Here is a 26,058-nt window from a genome sequence, read left to right as displayed (position 1 = left end):
ATTCATTGGAGAATGTGTTGGCCAATGTATTCTGACAAATGTACTTAAGAAAAATCTAGCTGACACAAGACATGAAGTCTTTCAAGAAGAAAAGCCCAAGCTTCAATTTAATGAATGCAAGACACGCTTAAGGATAATATAGACAAGACAGAAAAATCTCAAATATGTCAAAATGTATCAACTAATACCTAGTGTCATGATTTTTATTTCAGAAAATCTCAGTTTCTCATATAGAAAAACATTAAATAGTGTAAATATTTTAAAACATTTTTGCAAATTGAAACATGCAGAACATGATGCCTTTAAACATTTTATTGGCCTTTATTTGAATAGTCTTCATAACTAACAGCTCTACTTGCTAGGATTAATGCAGCCAATCCAAACATGTCAAAAGTATTTATGTTATACCATATTATCATATATACTATATTCTAAGCATATAAATTATACCAGAAAAAAGTCTGAAATTTCTCACAGTAATCATGAGACTCATTTGTGACACACATTGCTTGAACAGTCCACTAAATGAGCGGGCACTGGTTCTATTTCCTGATATAATGGGCTAACCTTCACCAACAGAATACGAACCTTTCTTATTCATGTATTTGCAGAACTGGAAATTATTTTTCATAAGGGTCACAAACATTTCATGTGTATTATCTTATGAAGTTTTCCTCCGTATTTGATGTTACAAATAAGTACGAAAAATAATACTTTGCTTTACTCGTCTGTAAATCATACCAGTAAAAATCTATTTCTGGAAGAAAAAAAAAAAACAGCTGTGCAATGGGGTCCTGCTGGCAAGAATAAAACTTTCCCCCCTTTAGTCATATAATATGTGATCACTACTTGAATTCAAGCATTCTATAAATACATGTAAAATAAATGTTCATACACCCTGCATACAGATGTATTTAAATGTTTCACAAATTAATTTAACCTTAACATCTTATTTTCTGGCCAACAGCACTTTAAAATTCCATTTTTCTATTTAAACGTGCTGCTTCTGATAAAAGAAAGGAAAAGAAATATTGTGGAAATATCAAAATCAGAGCTGCTTAAGCTTTGTCCTTCTGTAACCCAGAGTGTTTTTCTACAACACAAAGCCAATGAACCCCTCATACAAGGGCAGGACAATGCACAAAACCATAACCAAGATCACTGCTGAGCAGAACAGGTTTTACTCAAATGAGGACATGTAAGCACGTAAATGAGGATTTCCATTAATCTAAGCTCTAAGTGTTTCTTTGGAAAGTTTTTCAAAAATAGTTACTCCAGATCTTCCTCCATTACCTCTCCTTTCAAAAGCCCACTGTTTATAGACTTAGAACTGGCTGTCAATAAATGTTCAAAATAAAATACCAATTAGAAATCCTTTCCAGTAGCTTGGCTACCTAAAAATTCAAAAGGAAAAAAGACCAAAGGAAAAAAAAAAAACCATAAAGAAAGGAAGAATCATTGGAGCCATTTCAGTTTCTTATCCCTAATTTGGGGGGAATAGAAAAAAAAAAAGTCATGCAGAAATGGGGTAAGATAGATTTATGGCTTATCAAATTCATATTTTTCCCAAAGCAGCTAGAATAGAATAGCTATAACTGACTGCATCCAAAAGAACCAAGAACAACAGGACAGTGACATTTTACTGATGATAAATGAATCAATGAATATCAGATTTGCACATTTCAGAAACCTTGGGAGGGAAGAAAAAACACATTTCCTGACTGCAACCAAAGATTACGACATTGTAATCAAACCTATCTTAAAGTGTATTATGTCACAAAAAATCTGTTACTTGTTCTATATTTCATCTTTAACATAGACCATAAAGATTATTTGATTAACTGATATGAAAAATGTTCTACTTACAGTTGAAATACAGACATTATACCATCAGAGATCAAGTTGTTTAGACACTAGCAAACAAGAATTCAATCACCTTTATTTTTTCAGATGCTATGTAACAAGCAAGATTCGAGTAATAGTTGAAGTATTGGGTTAAGAAGAAAAACAAATGAAAGGATGATATTTAAGTAGCTAGAGAAGATGAGAGCAAGACATTATGACAGCCATAAAAATTTTAAGAGTAATTCTTCCTCATATATAGTTAGCCAAAAAAATTTACTTTGAGAAAAGGGAGGATTGGATTTGCACCTTGTTCACTTCATCCGTGCCCTCTCCGGCCAAACAGTCACTAAATACAATGAATTATACACAGAATATAAGTCACTAAAGGAAGTGACTGTTAGTACTGGTAACATGTGAACTGATCATCCTAACATCACCAAAAAGGGGTTATTAAGCGTCAGACAGAATAGTGAGAATGGCTTATTTCCTTCAGATGGTACCTCAGACAGCATTTTGTTCAATAGGGGATTTAACTTCACCTTCTTTTTGCAATGAAATATTTCTTGCTGAAGTAAATGATAATACTTGTAACTGGTGAAGGACATGAGAGGGGGAAGGGAAGCCTGGGACATGTCAACTGGCTGTCAGAGAGGCTGCTAGAAAAAATAAGTGAGCTGCTGATAGATAAAGGAGGAGGGGGAGAAGAAAAGTTGCTGTGGGAAAAAATGTTATTAATTGTCATCAAATTTTCCTGCTTAACTTCTCAAACCCTTAGACAGGCAAAAAATCTATTAATATTTAAACATGATTTTCATGTTCTTTTACCAGAGCGGTTTCAGTGAGCCCACTAAAATCTACTGCTTGAGTAATTCTGCACGGATTATACATAGGAAAACACCATGTTAGAAAGGAAAGGCTATCCCAAATTTCTCGCTCAGAAAGGCACACAATAAATCAGGAATCATCTCTTGCAAGATATAATTCAAGCAGAGCTGTGGATCCCATGGACTGAGGGAAGAATGCAGACCACAGAGGAGAACAAAGTTGAAAAGGATAAAAGTGTCAATTATGCTGAAATCTGATACTCTGTAAAATAAACCAACTTCAGACAGACTGTTACTTAATCCCAGTTTTGGAATGGTATGCAAGCTTCACCCCTGCCCTGCAACACATGTACTACAGCACCCAGTTACTTTACCCTAAAACATCTAAATGCAGCAAACACAACTGACAACAGCAGGCCAATCTCCTACCCACAAAACACTGCAAACCCAAGTACCAGACCCTTTGTGAACAAGCTTCCAAGAGATCCAGTCGAGTCTTTGCACATGCAGCAGAAAGAGGCAGCTTCTCTTTTGCTACACTCAATCTGATTTCTCAGTACTGTGTGATGGGCCAGAAGGCATACATGCACTAAATTAGCAAGTGTTTAGATCCTGACATTCCTGCAAAATGATTCAGACTTTTGAATAAAGTCTTTAGAAGAAAAAAAAAAAAAAATGAAAGGGAAAAAAGAAAAGAAAAAAAAAAAAAAAAAGAGAAGAAAAAAGAATAGACTAGCTTTGAATTCATTTACTTAAAAAAAGTCTCACTAGTAACTAGCAGGGCCTTGCTGAGAGAAAGCCTTTGCAGTGTTATAATCTTGTAACCAACAGAGGCTATTCAAAATGGGCAACACAGCTTAGAAAAGAAGTGAAAGAAACTTTTTATAAAGCCACAAAAGTTACAGCAGTAGAGACACATGGCACTCTTAATGAGCTTTTCAATACTCTTGCTGCTTATAAAACATAAAAAACTGCAGCCATTTTCTCAGCAGAGAAAAATGCACTGCTTTTATTTAAGCTATATAAACAACTTCTCTTTAGAAACCAAATTGGCATGTGAGTTTTATAGAGTTTTGATAGGAAGGCTTAACATTAAAAATATCGTATGCCGTGATTTGATTGCTCCCTAGTTCCACATTAATATCGCAAATGCTATAGAAAAGATGAGAAAAACAAAGCATTTCCATTTCCACCTTCCACTCCCTCCTCCCAAAGCCCCCTTCTACAGTGAAAAGCAGAAAAAGTATTCATATATGCATATTCATACACACACACTCAATAAAATGTGCACTGTAATTCTTCACTGTGATTTTCAAAGGTACCATACAACATCAGCTTCTATTACACTCAATAAATGCCCACCTATGAAAAAAAAATATCCAACCATTCTAAAATTCCTTAGTAAAAACAGTCTCTTATGGAATCAGTAGCTCAACACGGGGGAATAACATTCCCATCTGGTCTATCTTTGGAATATACAGTATTCCTTGGATTTTGCAGACTTCTTCCACACCCTCCAATTCCTCCATCAGACCTTGGTATCCCTCTCAGCTTTACTGGAACAATTTCAGCATGATACACTGTTTTTGTTAGAAAGTGGTAAATAACTGTAGTCTGAGAAAAATACAAGTTATTACCCTGGGTTTTTTCCCCTCTTAAGAAAGATATCTTCACCTGTTCAAAACGTCCACAGAGAGAATTGCTAAAGCTTCCCTTTCCCTCTTCCACCACTTAATAAAAAACCTGACTGTTCGACTCCCTGAGAAGTCTCAGAATTTTAAGAAACTAAATTTTCATGGTCCCTTTTCTCTTCCTTCTCATCTTCCAAGGATTCCAAAGGATACATATATGGGGCTAAGATGTGCACAAAGCAAGGCTTCTGCTTCACAGTTTCTGGTTACTTTCTCTTCTCAGTCCCCTACAGGTTAATACTGTTGCTGCCACTCAATGTCCCTTGATCATAACACACTAAAAAGAGAAAAAAAAAGTAATATTCTCCCACACTGGGCTAAGAGCTCATCACATTTACCACAAAACCCATTTCTCCTGGACTGCTCAAGTGCTTCGACAGATGGAATGGGTAATTTTAAGGACCAGCTGCAGCTCCTTAATCTTGGATATTTGCTGGAGTGCCATATTAGGCTATGAAACATTGAATTGTTTCCCCAGTATGTAAACCATAAGCTATAGTAAAAAGCTTTCTATGAAGCTCCAAGAACTTGTATTGCAGAGTTTAATCTTATTAGCCTTTTTTTTAAAAAGAAAACATTTTCTCTTTTGCAAGAGAAAAATGCAACACCGTCCAGTATTTCATATTTTCCCTATTTCTCTGCAAGAACTGCATAATATTAAAATTATAATGAAGGAATATTTATCAGTTCTTAAATAGATGTTTTGTGTGTTCCTGGAACTTTTTTGCATTTCAGAAATAGTTTGCAGTCCCCTGTTCTAAAACACATGTTCACATTAAAAACATCTTTGTAAAGCTCTGAATGTAATTCTGATTTTTTTTTTTTTTTTTTAATATCATGTACACTTACATAGCACTGTTGTTCATTTCATCTCCTCTCTGGTACACTGTCTGACTTGTGTGAAATAATGCAAACAACAAATATTTGATGGAAATTATTTTAAGGCTTACTTTTGCTCATTTCCTAAAAGGACTTTTTTTTTCTAAAAAAGTATTTTAGCCACTGATTTATAGCTTAGTGATGTACTTGTGTAATTCTAGGGAAAAACTGCTGACCAATATAAAATGTAGCAGAACTGTAGCAGAACTGTATTTTTACATTAAAAATAATCCACTGAAATTAAAGAAGGTAAGGAAGCACATTTAGGCACTGGAAAACTGATTTGGGGTCCTGGGAGTAAACTGAGATACAAAATCTCATTGTAAAAGCAGCACGGATTTACTCCTTTGGTTTCCTGCATCGTCTACTTCCTACACCCTACAGAGAAAGCTCCAGCAAAAAAAATTTATTAAAAGGAAGAAATCAGTAATTTTACCAGAGAAGCACTGAGTCTCACTACTGCTTCACTGTCCCACCATCACTCTCTTAAAACGGCTTTTGAATGCAATATGCAGTTAGGTAATCAGAAAGTTCACCAAATACCAGCTGCATAACTGTGTCTCTGAAATGGGTGCTGTGATATTTGATTTCTAAAAAATATCTTAGCTTTCTTAGAAGACCAAGTGCTTACCATAATAGAATTAATTTCAAAAAAATAGAATTGTTTCCTCAACTATTAAGTGTGAAAAAACCCCCTATTTAATCACCCTCAAAAAATAAATGTTTTATTTTGTGTTTAGTCTTATACTAAAATGGAGAATACAAGCTGCATTACTTCTCATGTAAAGATAGTGTATCAACAATTGAACTATAAGGAGAGAAAAAAAATCTAGTGCATCTAACTTCTGGATTTACATCTTAAAAGCTGAAATATTATACTGATGGGTTAAGAGATTTGACTAGAACATCTCAAAATTTAAGTCCAAATTGCTGTTACAAGAGCTGCTATCTCAATCAATGAGAATGCATACACCCTCACAAGTTGCTTCAGAAATGAGCAACACTGAAAGCAATTCTTAGTTACAAAAGATAATGCTTTTAGGACAATAGCAACTATTTCCAAGTGACTCCAGTAAATGAAAAGCAGCTATCCTTTTGTAGTGGACTGCATGTGCCAAGCAGTGAGTAGTGTTATTTTTAGCACTATAAGTATTGTTGTTTAATAGTTATAGATACAGATATTGATACATAAATATCTCTTACAGATGCAGTAATTTTCAACTTTTACAGATATAAAAGGGAGTTTAGAATGTCAGTTTTCCAAACTGCACCTAGTACAAGGCAGAATAACATCATCTACTTGAGAACAATTTGATCATCCTTTCCCTCTCGCACCACCTAGATCTTAATTCTCTCTGCTCGAGAGAAATTGAATGTCACACGCACTTATTTTGCAATGTCCAAAGCAAGAGGATCTCTTGTTGATACACTGAGCAATTAAAAATGCCTTGTACTTTTTTCAAGTTTCCTAAGACAACTTGAAATGCCCTGCTTTTTTGAGGAAACATGAATTTCAGTAGATATCAGATGAATGCATGACAACCATCTAACCAGCCTGCAGATTTAGGAATCCACATGTAGGCTGAGAAGATGCCTGCTCACACACACACACAGAGCAGTTTGATGCTAAAGAAATTACCAGAGCAGCACTGATATAGTGCTCATTTGCCTGATCTGGCAGTACCAAAGCTTGGTAAACACCTTAAATACAAGTGGTAACAGCTATGGTGCCATTTAATTTACTCAGCTAGCAGACAACGAAAGAACCAAGGCTGTGTTAATATGAATACAGAACATTCTTCTGCCAGGGAACACAGTGATGGATTTGCCTCAGTGACTCAGATCTGAGATACAGAAGAGCACAGAGATTTCATCACGAAATTCTGCAGTGACTTTTCACAATTTTCGGCTCAGATGCAAGTGCCACAAAAGGAACATTTCTTGAAAAGAACTCGTATAAGCTAGTATCTGATTCCTGCTTTCAGCTTCCAGGAAAGATCTGGGATGGCATTACTACAGTTCATACTTGTCCTTGTTTGTGTCTTGGGAACACAGACCATGATCAAAAGAGAAAATAATTCTAAGATTCAATTGTGTCCCTACATCCAATTAATGGAAACACTAAGCAGAAGTTTAAAAGAACACCATTCTGATACCAAGAATTATTACTCTTTGGTAAATTATTATTTACTATAATATTTAGACTACGAACTACTTCTTTATGTCACTGCTTTTCACTGAATTTTGCATTACTAGTGAGATCTACATTCCTATTCATCTACTGCCAGAGATCCTTCTTTATTGCTACCCTGAGCAAAAATTGATAAGGGAGCCTATACACATCTCTCAGCTGTTTCTCCAGAGATCTAACCTGAGAGTGGCTGCTGATCTTACAAGCGTGAAGCAAGTCATAGCTGACTTAGCAGCTCTATAAAAATAGAAATAAGTAAATAAATTAAAACATAAGCTCCCCATAGTCATTGCAATAAAGTAATTAGAGCAAGTTAATCAGCTGTCCTGTGATTTTTGAGGGATCAGCCACTAGATGGCAGAAAAATGCAGCTTGATTTTCCCATCATGATGCATTCACCCAACAGATCTCCTATATCTGATCCAACAGGTCATCTGTCAAGCAATGTCAGACAAAGGATGACAGGAAGGCTGATTATCTTTCTTCCCTAGTGCACAAGCTACCTTGACTTTTTCTACTCTGCTGTAAAACTTTAAAAAGATTTAAATGTTGGAAAACTCAAGTGTTAAAACAGTTAAACTCCACACCTACTTTAATTATTCTGAAAGTAGACCAGGAGTAGGGTCAATTTTGTTAAAGGTATTATCTTTAACAAAAGATAAGATATTCTATTATCACAATATCGCTCCATTTAATACAAAAATGATAGAATAAATGGAGAAGTTATCTCAAGATTCAGGTATATAATATCTGCTTTTCCATCCAATAATGATGTGAACAATAGTGGTAGTGAGGAGACTGAGGCAAGGGGTATACAGAAATAGTCCACAGAGTTTGGAAATAAAGTATGAGAAGCAAGATTGGGTTTTCACAGAAAACACTATTTTTGTTCTTTTATATACTGTTTTAACATCATTTTAACAACAAAAATGGCAGGGTTTGTCTTAATGAAATTACATGCATGTCTTGAAACTTCATACATTAGTATTAACATTACTTTTGGGGGAAAAATTGTAATAGTTTCACCATTTTTGAAAACAGCCAACAGTACTCAGTTCACCAGTTTGGTGTCACTCCTACAGGCATCTTTTATGTGTACATTTCCTTACTTCGTATGTGTTTATTATTAATCTTTTGTTCCCCTTTAATGGTCATCATTCTTCAGTATTCTTATTAGATACTTCAATTACTACAACAGGAGAGTGGACAATCTCATTTTTTTCTAAGTTTCAACTTTTTCCAGCTATCTATTCCTATCTTTTGGGGGAAAAAAAAAAACCAACCAAACAAACAAACAAACCCAACCAACCAAAAAAACCAAACCACCAAATAATGTCGTTCAAAACTACAAAAATACTTCAGAAATTATATAATGAGGAATTAGAGCATTATTCCAATCATTGTAGAAATAAAGAGAAAATCTACAAAACCCAAAGTGTTTTACAGCAATTCACTCAGTTCCCTCATGCATCCCCTCTTACATATACTGTATTACCAAGGGATCTAAACAAACAGTATTTTTAAAGCAACCTATTTTACATTTATCTACTAAGATTAGGATTATCTTTTTTACAGATAGAACCTCTCTTTACAAAAAACCCTCATTCAAAAAATTACCATAGTTAACCTCAGATTTCTGTCCTTGGTCCTTCCACGTAACTACAACCATGAGTAGAAAGATTCTAGCTCAAGTGAAATCCAAGGGGTTTTCGCTGAGTACCAATAGTTTACACTACTACAGCAATATAAGCACTACTACAAGGCTTGGGTAGGAGAGCAAGTCCTCCTTCCTGCACCCAAACTCAAGTCTAACATGGTGGAAAGTAAGCAGACAAGGCAACATAACGACAAGCCTTTCCTCCTACCTCCTCCCAGCTAAACTAATGTCAAAAACCCCACAAAAGCAGAAAAGATCAGGGAAGAAGGAAATTGTGTTTTGTATTAAGAAATAAAGTAAAGTAAAGTAAAGTAAAATAAAAGAAAACATGCATTAAAAATACTGAGAATTTTCAAAGCTTCATTGGAAGTTACAGATTTGTTCTGCAGCAAATCAGCCACTGATTTGGGAAGAAACATGTCTAAGCAGAACTTCTGATACAGACTGAATAAATCTGACAGAATAAAGCTGAAATTTCTTTAGAACTCTTCTAGAACACTGTTTAAAGAAAAGCACCTTCACCACTAGTGTTACAAGAAGAGTTTGCTGTAAAACGATTAAGTTGCATATTATCTTATGATTCATACAGTGAATAAAACTTAAACACATAAAAATGTCTTGTATGTATTCTGAGGTGAAATTAAATTTTTAGATGTCAAGTTTTCCTGCATGATGATGGCTGAAAATAAGGTTAAACTTCTTCGTACTTTAATTTCTTGAAATAAGAGAGAACTAATGAAAATCTGACTACTAACAAAAATTTTGTTTACAAACAATTTCCTGATGAGTGTGACTGACAGATTATTGCTTGGTACTTAAATATTAAGTGAAAATATTTTTATTAAGTGTCAGGTAAGTTACTTACTGAAGTAAAAGCCAGAAGTTCCTCTTCAGTTAATTTGTGTATTGGATTGTTCTTTTGGAAGTCTATACTGTAAAGAGAAAAAAAACCCAAAAACAATGCTGATTTCACTTTTAGAATAACATTATTCAGAACACATTCTCCAAACTTGCATAAATCTAAAGGACATTCTGGAAATGACAAATGGGAGTACGATATGTGCAGAAAATTACCTAGACCTAGAAAAGAGTCACAGAAACAAAGAACCATCCAGGGGACCAAGATATTTTATAAGTACCTTTCCAAAACCACTCTCAAGTAAAATGTCTTACTTGGTTTAAGCTTATGGGAATAACAATTTCACTAATCCTAAAAAAAGTTTAAAATCTATTGTTTGTTTTTACAGAGATCTGTTTTGAGTTAAAATCCTGTAACTAATTGAATGCAGATTTTGCAAAGCAAAAAACTACTAATGCTCAAGAAGTGCTGAAGGGTAATCTCAGACAAACACCCTCCTTTTAGTCACTCAAGAAACGTGACCACCTGAGTGACCACCATCTCTCACTAACCAGCATTACCACTACCTTGAATATTTGCGGGGGGAAAATCAGAAGAAAACACAGAAGTGAGAACTGAAATTATTTTATTCTGAGTTGGATATGCTTACAAGATGATAAAGAAATCTGGCTTACAACTCTGCGTGGGTGAATGTTTTCCTTACACAACAGCTCCCCAACATTCACAAATCTACTTGAGAGATATCACCAAATTGCACAAAAACCAACAAAAGCTATAATTCGAGCTCCCTCTTAGAACTGAAGACACCAAGTGAAAATATATCCTAAACTGTACCACAGATGATTGATCATCATCAAACCCATATAAAGGCTATATACATAAGCCCAAACTTATCACACTAAATTCTGCAGCAGGCTTCATATTCTAGGCTAAAATTGCGAAGATACTTACAGTGATAACAGATTACAGACTGAAATGACACCATCTACATTACATAACTTACTTTGGAGATTGCTTTGCCTGGATATTCAGGCACGATTTCCCATTCTTAAATGCACACAATTTCTATGCACAACAATTTCTAGAAGGCTTGAGAGCTCTTCCAGCTCTTCTTATTGCACTACAAACCTCTCACTTCAGACAAATCGTTATCCAATCTGGTCCCACTGACCATGATGGAGGTTTCACATACACTTCACACCATTTATACTGGTGTTTCATAATACCATCAGCTTCAGCAAGCTATCTGAGTGTGGCCATAAGAACATAAAGGAAAGTTTATTAACTAGTGCTTCAATACATTTTCCCTGATCTCCCCACATTAAAAAAAAAAAAAAAAAAAAAAAAAAAAAAAAAAAAAAAAAAAAAAAAAAAAAAAACCACCAAAACAACTATGCTGTTGGTGGACTGTTTTGAAAGTTTCAGATAGCATTGCTATGAAAGAAATTCTAGATATATATTTATATCTATATATAGATATCTATCTCACTGTCTTCCCCTTCCTTGTGAAAATTTTCATGCAAATAGGAAAGTTACAGAGAATTTCACTGCTTCAGTTAAGCATTTTTTCCATGTCTAATGTCAGCTGCTAGCAGACAGACTCCTTGTCGGCTGGATGTAATCAACCCAGGTCAACTGACTTCAGATAAACAACAGCAAGTTTCTCTAAGCAAGGGGGAGGGAGACAACCAAGAAAAAGAGGGAAAAAGGCAAGAGAAGTTCATGTATTACACCAACTCAACAGCAGTTAGGCAACCAGAATGTCAAATGAAATCACCATAGCTTTTCAAAACCAAAGGGCCAGTTAAATTTTGACAAAAGTGGAACTTACTTTTCATCATTCTAAAAATATATTGATTCAAGCAAAAAGGATTAATCCTCTTCTTATTCTAGATCAATTTTTGTCACAGCTTTTTGAAGCTCATAAATGCAGCTCCTCCAGAACAAAGCAGAGCTAAAACAGATCTCTGAATTTCATTTCTGCCATATCCATTTACAAAGCTTTATGACAAATAAGTACAGAGATGTAAGTCTTGAAAGACAGAAGAACAACTAAATTGTTTTAATTGTTTTTCATACTGAAACAAATCAAATTTAAATCTACAATTTGAATCTGAATCTGAAATAGAATGGTACCTTAGTTTTAAGCATTTCTAATGACTGTGTTAGTTCTTGTCAGACTACATTATGAAAATTCAATTCCCATGACCTGTATTTGTTCTTTCAAGGACAGATAAATCAGCTCATCCCAGAGAATTTCAGGAGTTGAAATCCGAGTGGAACTTAGGACACACAGTGTACTGTGTAAGATCTGTGATGAGGAATCTTTTCCTAACAATATGAAGAGAAGTCACTAATCATCACGTCATTCAGTTTTGTAAGGTATTTTCTCTCCACTCTTGAACCTTGTCGTAAGGATTTTATTGAAATAATAGAGGGAGAGAAAACAATGAGAAATATTCTTTAGACAGATAAAACAGAACCTTGTAAGATTAAGATGTCCTGTGCAGCAGAAAAAAGTACTTCTTGTAAAACAGCTTACAACCAGTTCTTAAATCTGATTATTCAGGTCTACCTTGACAGCCTAATGGATAAAGAATCCAGCTTAACTAATGAGTTAGAAACTTTGGAATTTAATGGGCCATATTTGAAAGAGTAGAATTAATAGCTTTTTGGATTATTACTACATACTTATTTCAAAAACTGATTTTAAAAGATGAAAATGTTAAAGAACATTGCTAAAGCTGTTAAAAATAAAACAGCTTACAGGAATTGTAAAGCTAACTTATTATGAAATGAAGCATTTACCCTCCAGAACTGCAGTCCTCATGCATGAAAGTAAAGCACAGAACCTGCTACAGAAGAAGGCTTGAAAAGAATGTTTTGCTTAAAAGCCAGTGCTACATGCTTTAACATATCTATGTTTCCTCACAAACTGACATACCAACAGCTGGTATGGACACTAAGGGTACAGCCAGCAATCCGAGCCTAAACTCTACTCTGTTACAAGAACAATTCCCAAAGCTGTCATCTTACTACAACAACCTTTCTGCAACACGGTTGGACCTCTAAACTTGTCTCCATCTCTGCCCGAGACAGCTTCAGTCGCTTAACGTTATCCCACCCACTGAATGGCATATACCATTCCCATAGGGAAGCAACACTGAATTTAGTTTGGTTGGTTGTCCTTAGTTTCATCTTGCCTTGAGTCTTGCCAAACTCATATATGCACACAACAGGCAGTCAATATAGTTCTCAGCCACTGTTCAGAACTTGACAGTAGCGGGGTGTCAAAGTCAAACACTGATCAAAAACCTATTGTGCCGCCAGCCAATGTAAAACTCAAATCACACCCTTAAAAAAAAAAAAAAAAAAAGGAAAAAGAGCAGTAAGCAAATCAAAATTTCCTTCAGAAGGGAGGGAACAGGAAGGATTATATAAGCTGAACATAAGACAGTACTGTGTTAAAAAATGAAGTCCTCATGAAAATGGTAAGGGAAAGGCTTTGCCTCAACTTGAGTCAGAATGTGGAAGACTAAAAGTGACTGGGCTAAGAATTTATGTCAACCCATTGCTCACACACCATACAAATGATGGAATCTGTTTGATCAAACTGGATCAAATAGATTCCATCATTTTGCAACTCATAGATTGGAAAAGCACTCTGAGAGTCAGTATGGTGAACGCTGCACCAACACCACTGACTGACTATATTATACTCCTACATGCCATAACTTCTGATCCTCAGATCTCCAGCCTGCCTTCTGTTCTCCTACACTATTTAGAAAACCCATGTAGCACATAATTTCTAAAAGTTAGGGGAAAAAAACCCAAGGTGTAAAATCACAAGGATTTTATACTACAGCTTTTAACTAGCAATGGGCACTGAATTTACACAAGTAATTCCATTTCAGTGAATAGCAGGGCAGCGTTTTGCTTGATGGTTGATCCTCACAGGAAGCTGGCAACTGCAGAATCTGAAATATGTTTTCAAAATTTACCCAAGTGCTATTACTGTATGGTAGCTAATGCCAGCTGATATTTGAAATGTAATTATCATGAAGTACAAAGAATATAGAGCTTTCTAAAGATAAAACTACAATATAGCTGTTAATGAAATATTGCTGAAATTCTGAACTGGACACTAATGCTCACTCTGAGATAACTAAAAATGCAATCCATCTATAATGCAAATCTTTTAGCCTTTTAGCCAGACTGTATAATAAGTAAGGAAAAAAGTCCCATCAACTCATCATTTCGTTATTTCACTGTCACAATAATAGTTGTTTGTTTGGGTTTTTTTTTAAATAATCAGAAACTAACTTACCATATTCCAAGGATTACAGCAAGCTCCTCTGCACACAAATCAGGTACCTGGTACTGATCAGCATCTGCTAGTTTTATCTCATTAAGCACTGTGTCATCATTTAAATCATAATTCTGTTGGAAGAAAAAAAGTTTTTTTAAGTAGATAGAATGATGCCTTCAAAATATATTTTAAAAAATTGACTTGTTTGAAAAAGGATATTACTACCATTAAAGAACAACACAATGGAAAGTAATTTACCATTATGATAAATAACTAATGAAGCCAGTACAAGGAGTCATCATCCAAGACATTTTTGCTACAAATATACTGTTTCTTATGCATAAGGAACAGCGTTCAGAGCAACTCTAAGGTTAGCTAATAACAATTTTCTATTTAAATCAGCCTGAAGGCAACTTCCCTTTTCAAACTGTTGCTCACAGAACATAGAATTGTCAACAACTTCATCCTCTGTTATATATGTACAGACAACTGAAACAGATTGATGTTATGGTCATTAATGTGGGTTTTCAGGCTAGCAACCTTGGACTTCTGGGAATTTAAGGATTTCTGTTAAAGTATCGGGAAAACTACATAAACCATGACTACTGGCAGTAAAGGTAAATTTTAAAAAAACACAGACTGAAAAGACTTCACTGAGCCAGCATGTTCTGAAAACACTTGCTCCTGGACAACTACCTCTGATTTTCCATAAAATTTCCTCTGGAATACGCTTTTTATTTAAAGAACCTTCAGTTTAAGTTTTACAAAAAAGCATGCTACCTGTAGTCCACTGTCTTATCATTTACCTTGAAAATAATACAATCTATGTCTCAAAAGTGTAAATTACCATGTTCATAGAATTTGTGTTTGTTTGAAAACAAGAAAACCATTCCTTGGCTGCAAGCAAAGAGGAAGTAGCAGTAATACTACTTCTTCCTTCTTCTCTCGAAAAACAAACCCAAACCAAAACAATTGGTTCTGAAACCAATTATTGTACTACTGGTTTTTAGTTTTGCAGTAGTAGTTTTTACAAGCTATTAAAAACAGATAATGGATTTATATTAACAGTTTTTCAAATTTCCTATTAATTTCCCTTCAGTGTCCCAGCAGTAGCTGTTTCTCATTCATATCTTCCACTGGCAAGGTCAAAATGAAGGTCCACAGAAGAACAAAGAGCAAACAGGAATGCTTTGAAGTGGGTTATCTGCATTCATCATCAGTATTTTATCACTATCTAAGTGAAAGGAAACTGATTTGACAGAGAATGTGAAGAAAATAAGCTTTATTTTAAGTGGATAGGGAAGATATTCACAGTTTTAAAGTCAAACTTAGTACCATCATTTTCTTCTCTTATTGCATTAGACTATACAGGGATTATCTACTGCTTCTGGAGGAAAATTATTTTAGAACTAGTATAATGACACTTCATCAGACGTAATATAAATTATCATTTAACTTATATGGCAATTAGTTAAAAATTTCCACCTTCAGGTCTACATAATTTTTATAATCTAACTTGTACAACTAGTACTAATTACTTTAGCTTCACTATGAATATTGATCAACTGAACCCAACTGCAACTGTACGCCAGAGCTTTAAATCGTGACTTCCATTCCTAGATATAAAAAGAACTTCCTCATTTCCCCAAAACACAAAACCAGCTCTGAATTGTTTAAAACTGATCAAACTCTTTTAACATACCACTTCATATCAAGAGTCCTTATGCATCACCTCAAGCCTGAGGCTCTCCTTTCACAGAAACTGACCTGGGAGCAAAGATCTGAATTTACAATCTTAAATATTTATTTTGAAATGCAAATAGTTTTGCTTCTAGCACCACCTGAGATAACATAATTGCTCAGCACCAGAGGGAAGGATGAAGCCCTGGACCAGAAATCAGCACAGGTACTAATCCAACCTTTGGACACATTATTTTGATTGTATTTTAATGGAATTAAACTACTCACTACTTAACTGTAAAATAACTTGTTCAGTCTTCCTAGTGAACAAGACTAAGGGGAGAACTTTAAGACCATGGAGGTAAGCACTCCAAAATAGGAGATGAAAATTAGACGGGACCAGCCTCAACTTATCCAAACTGTCAAAATAGATCATTTTCTTAGGAAATTTTTCACTCATCCAGGATAAACCTTATCTTGAGACAAATAGAGCATTTTCCTTTATCTGCAAATGGCACATGTAAAATAAGAACTCTGGGGAGAACTGGAAGAAAATTTGCCTATTATAATTTCACTTTTCATATGCATATGTTAATGCTGTGGAGATTCTCAGCACCTCTCAAGACTTAACTTTTACATATTTGCCATAAATAGTCTTTTAGAGGTATACAAGATATAACAAGTATCCTTCCTAAACCTAGACAGCAATGCAATGATGTTGTTGGTAGCTTTTGGCAGAAAGAAAATAGCATTAACTCCAATTTTAGCTAGAATACCTTCAGGATACCCTCAAGGCCAACAAATTTGAAATCATGGCAAAAGAATCACTAGGATTCAGTGCTAAAGTTAATTACCTTGTACTAACAAGCTACATTAATAAGCTGTATTTTGATACTACCTTATCAATAAAAACTGTTTTGGAAAAGGGGAACAAAATGAAACCTTTAGTTGGCAATTCAATACACACATGAATTGAAGAATCTACTTAGTCAAACCTGGTGTAATACCTGTGCCAGAACACTCACACAAGTTAATAAAATGGCTGAACTTGAAACACCTCAGGTTTTCCTCGAAGCAACACATGGTTCTACTACAAGATTTTCTAGAATTTGACACACACAAGATGCAGAAATAAAAAGTTCTGATTTAAATTTTTTTTTTTTTAGAAGTAGACTGTGGGAACAGAAAGCCTCACTTTCTCTAAAGAACAGCCTGAGTAACTTATGAAAAAATTATATGACACAGTCACGCAGTTTTGCACAAAACTCAACTCTCTCCCTGAAGCCAGAACGTCTTGTTTCTAGCACTGCCTTCCCACTTTTCCAAAAGCATAGCTGTGTTTACTTTCTCTAGCATTATTTTCAAGCTCACTCAGTAAAATTTTAGTAGGAAAGTATGGATCACATCAGTATGACTGCCTGATTTTTAAAGGTTCCAATTACCCACATGTTCTTTCTCAAATTCTCTACTAAACTTACTTCGGAAGCTCTGTGTCTGTTCACTGAAAGGACATATGAGTATAATACTTAATTAGCAAGGACAAAATATTTCATTCTGACTTATACCTACAGCCTAAGCCAGTGTAGCCATTTTTATTGAAATGATGAAATAATTTTATTCCAAACTACAGACTTTATGAGAAATAGACTACAAAGGCAAATGCTTCAGAAAGTTGTGAGTAACTGGAAAAAAACACTCAATACAATATCCCAGTTAGGAATTCTGAGAACAACACATCCTATAATTTAGCCCTAGGTAAGTTGTAACTGAAGTCTATAACTAATTGTGACATTCACCAGACAGCCTTCCCTGAGCTCTCACTGTCCTATGGGGGACTGCCAGGTGTAGTTCTACCATAAGCCTAAGTTGTGACACTTGTAGTCAACCTCATTTCATCAAATCAAATGCAACAGCAAGGATATGCTGCTAATGGGAAAACAAGAAAAATCTAGATTAGTGTCCTAAGATATTTATGCATTCAATTGAGAAATAGAGAAGTATTGACAATTTTTTGCATATAATCCCTGCTTGACCTGGAAGCCTATCAAGGCACAACATCTTTTAATAAAGGCTTTCCTACTTGAAGTATAAACTTGGGATCATAACGGCTCAATTCATCTCTGCCTTCTTTAGTGAGTTCAAATAACTTTAAATCTCCTTATGAGGGAAAAATGCCATCCTAAATCAATACAGTGGTTCTCAAGCAATTTATAACTGAAGTCGTCACGCACACCCTTAAGATCAGTAGGACCAGCTCACATAATTCATGCCACAGGAATAAGCAGAGCAATTTCCTATCTTTGCACCGTAACTGAATACGTCTGTCAGCTCGTAGGAATCTGTGAAATCCTGTGATGCCTTGCAGGCTATTTTGAAAATCTGCCTCTCACCTGTTTTCCTAGCTCCATCATTCTTAGTCACTAAAAATTAATGCATGAACTGTAGAAGATCATACTTGCAAACATGCTCTTAGTTGAGTAGACACATCTGTCTTGCAGACGTTCATATGTTCTTTTACCCCATGTCCTTTAATATCAGGCAAATTACTGCCCCACAGCTCTTCCGCAAGCTTTCAAAACCCAGCTAAGTTTCTCTAGGCAGAACACACTTTTCCCCAGCAGACACCCAACAAAAGCCTCAGAACGTTATCATTTTAAGAAATTAAACCAATTCTTCTCAGATACATACTATTGTTAAGCTTTCTAGAGGTGTTGGAGTTGGACTTAGCTCACTGTGAGGAAGGAGGAATCCATCTGTTCTTTGGACATCCAAAATAAGCTGTGCAACATATTTTTCCTGAAATCGTGTTCTCTTCCCCAAAGCACCTACAGAAAATGTTTATATTAATGAACACTAAAAACCAGTTATATAATCACATACTAGAGTTGCTACCAAAAAAACCCCAGAAACAGAGAATTAACACTGAGAATTAACTTACGAAATTTAGCGGTTTCATTCTGCTTGATCTCTTCGCAGTGTTCTCACTGCGAATACAAATTGTTCTCACAATACAAAGTAATTACAAATATACAAACACAGCTATATAGGTCTTGCAAAGCTGCTTTTAATTAAATTCCCCATACCCAGCATTTTGAAAACTCATAGCCATCAAGTTTCATCACTTCCCTGCGTATTTCCAAGCAATAAACCAGAAACAATTGTTCAATTTGCCTGCTAGAAGTTAGTGACTACACGGAGATATTTATGCAAATGAAAATCCCACAGTATCTTACAGGCCATCATTTTAAATATTTCAAATTTTCATTTGAAGGGTTAGGCCTTTGAAGAGGGATCACAGACATGATGCTACCAGAATACCGCATGTAAGACACTGTAAAATTAATATTGGGAGTGAGCGAAACAGCAAACCAGTGAAGGCTGTATAATGAATTAGCCAATATTCAGAAGGCACAACGTGAAATTCCTCTCCGTGTTGTTTCTTCAGTTCCTTATTGGACCTACTGACAATTTTTATTAGTTTTTAAAGGGGTAATTGACTTTTATACCAAATTGTAAGGAAAACCATGTCTGTTCCTCTTCTACTAGCAACTTCCTTGCAAAATGCAGAGAAATACAAGAGTAATTTCAGGACAGTAACTTAAAATAACAGAATTTGAACTCCTAACCAGAGCCAAAATTGAGCTAAAAATTACTCTATAAAATCTGGAGGTTTGCTTATTCATTATTACTGTGATACAATGCTCAGACAGCGTAAAATTGAGGAATGAGAGCTAATCCACTGCTGTTTTTGTTGAACCAATTAAGATCAAATAAAGTTTTTATATTTGTGATAATTTTGAAAAATTTTCAGTATATAAAATCTTTGAGGTAAAGAGAGACTGCTCATGTGACAAAGGCCAGATGAGGTCACTGGCTATAAGAATCATCCAGCAGAGACACTAAAATAGCAGTCACACACTTTTATTCCTGAAAGTAGAAAGACATATCTGAGTAGAGAAGCCAGAAATTAAACTCATTTCTCCTTTTCTGCCAATTACCCCTTTTAGTGGAAGAGCCCTGTATTAAGAGTTTCTGAGGAAATGAAAAAGGTTCTAAAAATACCACTTTGAAAATCACACAGCACACTGCAGAGAAGAGACACAGAGAGAAATACTAGCTAATGAGTCATACTAATTTTACATAGTAGCATTCAATTCTCTGTTTTAATATTGCCTGAAAATTACTATGCTGTAATTCCCTTCCTGTTATGTCTTACTGCCTAAACAGCTGAAGGAAACACTTGCAAACTTATTCTGGATACCAATAAAATTGCTTACTATCACTCAGAAACCGTGATTTGTTTATACTCTCATGTGCACACACCTCCCACCCCAATTTTTAAACCTAGGAATTCCTTGCTATTACAGGGACAAACCACTATTTTTCACTTGAAAAATATGTATCACGTGTTAAAGCTGAGAAGAAATTTGGTTGGTTTATACATCCATGTATGGCAGTGTTCAAGGCCAGGCTGGGTAAGGCCTTGAGAAACCTACTGGGAAGTGTCCCTGTCCTTGATCTTTAAGGTCCCTTTCAACCCTTAACATTCTATGGCTCCATGGTCGAGCCTCACAAAATAAAAGGAATCTACACTGAAACTTCACTTTCTGTTCCATATTATAAGTTCCCAGAGATGTGTTACTGGGCATGAAAAGAATAAACAGATCTCAGAGTTCATTAATCCTCTAGATCTGTTGATCCTAAATTTATTTTGGTTTATGACCCTTCATTTCACTAAATTTGTATGCAAGAAGGATCTCATGATGTTCTCTTTTACAGGAAATTGTTTTGTAGAGTTATTGATGGTTATGACTCATTGTGAGGGGCATAGTGATGCTTTTCAATAAAAGATGAACATGATACATATTTGAATTAATGGGGCTTAAAAAAACGTACACAAACCAAGTGTGATTTATTCACACATTACTGAAATAACTTTGGAAAATATTGGTCCTAATTATCTCTGTTTTAAGAACAATATATATTTCCATGCTGCAATACAATACACAGCCAGTAAGGATTACAATCATTAGTGCATATAAACCTCTCCAAATCCTTTCCTAAAAAGGAAATTCCTCCCAAAAGCCTTAAAAACGTCTTTGCTAGAGATTGGATTTTTACATTAAACCAAATTCTTTTTCGATGATGTAACATTCCTCCCATTTAGTCCAAACATGCATGTCAAATGAATTTGTCTAGAATGCCAACAATTCCCACATGTTAAGTTCAGTTCATTTGCCTTCAGGTTAGACATAACTATGTTAATAGATTTATGGAGATAAACCACAAAACATTTAGGAGTTTCACAACATTTTTCTAAGATACTGTATCATCCCGATCTTGCTCTGGGACTATCATAACCTCTTGGTAAAGCAATAAAAAATATAAATAATTCCACTGCATCCTATCTTTTTTTTTCTTCTCCAAACAAGAAAGTTTTTTATAAGTTAGATTTAAGGAAATTATTAATCCAAAATCTGAAGATCTCCTTTAAAGGAAAAAAAAAATCCAACAAGAAGACTATCAGTGAATAACCAACTGTCTCTTTGATTTTACTTGTTCTCAGTTAATTGCATTTTTATAGCTAGAGTACCATCATAGGTACGGATGTTTTTTAATAAAAAAATGAGAATATTTTGACTAATTTTAAAGAAAAATATTTTATAATACCAAGTTGGCAATAAATGCCATACTTGGAACACACCACATGCACAGATTTTGCTGCATACAGGGAAAAAAGGGTAAGATCAATTGAAATGTATAGATTTCCTTCAGATATAAACTATTATGCTTTATTTCCATCACAGATCTTTCAAAGTAAACTTTTAAAACCTTTGGACAAATAAGCATGGAGTTCCACATAATTTTATTCTAGTTCGTGTTTCTCTCGGTTTTTATTTGGTTTTTGTGTGTTTTAGGGCTTTTTTTTTTTTTGCTGCTGATGGCTTGGGGTATTTTAAATTAAATTATTAAACTGATTCATGGTATAAACAGGATTAGCTGCAGCTCCAACCTAGACATGAAGAAGCATAAGCCTTGCGACATACAGTGATAAAATAAGTAAGGAAGCTGCAAGTGCCAGTTCCTTTGTGCTTTCCACCAGTAGGTCTACAGGAAAAAACTAGATAAAAGATTTTTTGCATTTCTGCTCAGGTACAATCATAAGTTCTCACACAGAAAAGGTGTGATTTTATGTCATTCTGATTGCCTAGCAGGACCAGCTAGACCACAGATCCATAACTGTCCCTGTGAAGTTGTAAGTGCAGCAATCTGATCTTCCTGACACCAAAGAATAGGTTCTGAAAGGATAATTATAAAGTGTCCATAGTGATTGAATCCTTGTGATTTCTGTTCATCAGAAATTGGATTTGCCCATTTATTTCCTGTGATGACTCCAGTCCTGGGAGTGATTTCTAAAAGTTATTTACATGGAGGAGATCTAGGCTAGTGGCACAAAAGGTGAAAGACTGCATCGAATCATCATGCAGACACCTTTATAAGCATCTCCAAACCAATCAAACAAAAAATACTAATCATGACACCAGCAGACGCAACTAGACCTAGAATTTGATATGAAACACTAGAAAGGATCATAATACCCCAACTCCTCAAATATCCATTCAGGAATGGCTTTTTAACTAGATGTCATATTTCTCTTCCAAGCAATACCAATTCTTGGAAGACAAATAAGACCTACCTGTTAAACATCAAGCTCTTTCAAAGTACAGTTCCTTATTACTTGGATACGTCACAAAAAAAGAACCCAACAAGCAATAGGTTACCTTGGACCAACCAATCATCCTCACAGACTTTACAAGCAAAACTTACCTGTAAGGTTAATTTGCAGTTTTGTTATGTCTTTAGCCATATTGAAACAGTGTTTAGCTTTTTTATACTCATAGTAAAACAAAAATGTATAGGCAGACTCAAGCTGGAACTGAACTGCTAAGTGCCAGCTTTCACCATCTGTGAACAAAGCTTCTGCTTCTGCCACTGCAAATTAAGAAAAAGAAAAGAGATGAGAATGCAATTCAGGAGAATGTTATTTTGAAAATACATTTAATATACCGTGAGAGAAAGTCTGTTGCTCTTTACACCTTCACACATTTAAAAAATCACTGACAGTGTATAAAAGACATATGTGATTTAAAGCATTTTTCAAGTTTTATATCTAAGGATTACTACCAGAAAAAAAGAAAAGTTCAATTTTTGCTTATATTTAACAGCAAAGCTGAACTGGGAAATATCACTTCTGCAGAAAATAAACAACTCTAATTGTATTGGACCTTCTAAAGAACATAAGAACAAAATATTGAGCTAATACCCACCCCTTAAGTAGAAAGCCTCAAAGTTTCAACAGCAGAAGGAGCATTGAATGGTGGCTTGGGATTCATAAGACATTTTCTGTTTGGCTGCTTTTTGTTTGTGTGTTGAGTTTTTGTTTGTTGGTTTGTTTTTTAAATAATTATTGACTTGCTGAATGATAAAGATCATGTTCTCCATCTGAACTGGAGAAAACACCTTTGTGAACAGATCTGAAGTCTTTAGGAAAGAAGACATTTTTTCATCCAGCACAAAAGCATTTGCGTTTCTTAAATATTTATATTTTATTCCTGCAAGTACAGACTATTAAGTTGAAAATGATTCATGCTGATTATTCTTACATGGAAATGGGTTTTTTACTTCATGCTTTATTTCTGCATTTTGAAAAAATATTTAGATAATAAGAATTCAAAAAAAGCTCAGAGCATCACAGTACTTAAAAAGGACCGGTTACCCAGTTATAGCACTGAGGCTATGTTTCTTAATGGATGCTTAATTTTTCAAACAAGCTTTATTAATGATGTTAAAATTTCTTACTATAAAAAAATAGTGTTATCAAGAATTTTAAAAATATTTTCTCTGATTTTTTTTTTTTTTTCATTTAGAGATTGGCAGTCAACTCTAGCACAAATAGATTTTACTGTTTAAACCTCCTAGGCTTCTTCTTTTAGGAGCTGTTAATCCTCAAAACCTTTCACTTAATATACAAAGCTGCTAAATACAAATATAGTTTTTACACAGCTTTTTAACTTCACTAATTCACTAATGCAAAATTTGCACAGATAAATCCTGTGCAAAGTTACAACTTTTTCAAAGATGAGATTAAAAAAAAACAACAAAAAAACAAACCCCAACACGAACTCGTAATTTAAAAATATTACTCCAAGTCTGCAAAATACTGGACATGTAGGTACACGTGGAAACCACACAAAACCACAACTTTTGAACAGAGTGACACAATACAATTTCCAAGGGAAAAAAAATCAGGCAATAGTGTTTAATTGTGCATTAGAGCTAGATTTTCTGCAGCTAGCAAGTTTCAATGAGCTGAATACAAGATTACTTGTGCCAAAGCCATATGATGAACACAAGTGACACACTGAGAAGCAGTCTCACCACTGCCTAAATAACATTTACACACAGTGTTTGATAAGTTTAGGCACTTTGAAACTTCAAGGACCTTAGGTGAAAGCTTCACACTATTACCAGCACTGATGTAGTGGCCCAGAAGCTCCGATGTCCCAAACTTACAACATCCTTCTGGCACCCCATACCATGTCTGGCATACAGCCAAAGAGATGGGAACCTGCACCAAGTCCAACTGGTTTTACATAATGGCTGCTTCAGAACAGCATGGAATCCTTGCAGCTGTCTTCTATTCAGGTGGTGATATTGACCTGACAGTTGAGAAAAATGTAATTTCTCCTCAATTTGAAGGTCTTTTCCCCTGTTAACTAACACAAACTTTTCTTGAGAACTTGATATAGACAAGCAAGTGGGTTATTCAAGCCCTACTCAGACAATTTAAAAGGTTTAGAAGTATTTCTTTTATGGAATATGAAGGTACTTGTTTGAAATACCAGATGGCTTCAGTGAGAAAATAAACTGGCAACAAAAACTGCCAGAAAGAAACTCACTAAATATTCAGGTGTACTTTACATCATCTTTCTCGGAGAATCATATCCAAGAGTCTCAAAACAAGTCACTGTCAAAAAACCTTTGTCTACAATCACATTTTCATCTTAGAGGATGAAAAATATTGTTTGCCTTACAAGTGCATGCCAACTTAAGTGAAATTCTGCTCCCTTTCTACTGATTGCAGTTATGTAAGTGTCTGATAAGCATTATCACAGTTATGACTACAAACTCTCCTCCCTCCCCTGTGCTATCTTAAAAGGGATGCTGCAAGCCAATAAAACTAGAAGTATACCTTGTTTTATACAGGTCTGGGCAAGAGTAAATAGCTCAGGTGATCTCTCCTCCAACAACTGCTGGTGAATATTTACACATCTTAGAGTCCACCAAGGTAATGTCTGAAAGAACATATGGATATTTCAAGTCCATAACAAGTATACAGCATTAAATAAAGGGGAAAAAAAGTAAAGTGGTTTTAAGATACAGATTTTCTAGTCTATTCAGTTCTAGTTTCTAAAAAATACAAACCTGTCCAAAATAGCTGTTTTATTAAATAAACAACCATAACCTAGTGTAAAGATGAACATATCCAGGCAGCTCTACAGTGCTCCAAGGGTTTGATGGATTTTCCCTCTGTTAACTTCTCTAACTGCTCTTTGAACCCTGCAAATCTTTAGTACCACCATGTGGTAAGAAACACTGAACAGCAGAAAAAAGGAATACTTGCATGCATTTATTTTGGAGCAGCCACTTGCTATTTTGATTTCATAGCTCCTAACCCTTGTAACAGAAGGACCAAAATAAAACCAAAACCCCAAATCCAGCTGTTTCCTACTTATTTTCTTTTGTGTCACATAGATTATTTTAACAGAAAGCCATGATCTCATTCTTCAGCAATCTTCCTGAAGACTGAAGAGCTCTAAACTATTTAGTTACTGTTTGTATGGAAGCCATTCAGTATTTCTGATAATCCACTGCCATCCTTCTATGCATTTTTTCCTGTTCTGTTCGACCTTTTTTTATTGCTTCAGGTGATAGCATAAGGGAGCCTGAGAGAGGCAGAACAGGAGCAGAATAAGGGCAGAATTGCTCTTGAGAACATATTACAATCACAATTGAAAGTCCCAATGTCTGTATGTTGAACTTCAGAAGGGCAAAGGTGTTC

The 26,058-nt window shown here is 35.0% G+C and overlaps 1 protein-coding gene across 2 annotated transcripts in view; it reads right to left on the bottom strand.

Moving 5' to 3' along the window:
• Positions 1–26,058, bottom strand: part of TTC27 (tetratricopeptide repeat domain 27) — a 113,602-nt gene that overhangs the window by 69,196 nt on the left and 18,348 nt on the right. Inside the window, exons 5-10 of one of the 2 annotated variants that reach the window (XM_058419995.1) lie at positions 25,189–25,291; positions 24,533–24,655; positions 22,764–22,928; positions 18,624–18,760; positions 14,274–14,386; positions 9,953–10,019 (exon numbers count right to left, since the gene is read on the bottom strand). In XM_058419995.1, the coding sequence (XP_058275978.1) occupies positions 9,953–10,019; positions 14,274–14,386; positions 18,624–18,760; positions 22,764–22,928; positions 24,533–24,655; positions 25,189–25,291 (708 nt within the window). The remainder of the gene's footprint in view (positions 1–9,952; positions 10,020–14,273; positions 14,387–18,623; positions 18,761–22,763; positions 22,929–24,532; positions 24,656–25,188; positions 25,292–26,058) is intronic. The other variant, XM_040060206.1, reaches the window with a different exon arrangement.

Source organism: Hirundo rustica, chromosome 3, assembly GCF_015227805.2.
Source record: "Hirundo rustica isolate bHirRus1 chromosome 3, bHirRus1.pri.v3, whole genome shotgun sequence".
Taxonomy (NCBI): Eukaryota; Metazoa; Chordata; class Aves; order Passeriformes; family Hirundinidae; genus Hirundo; species Hirundo rustica.
This window is presented reverse-complemented; position numbering and strand designations above follow the sequence as displayed.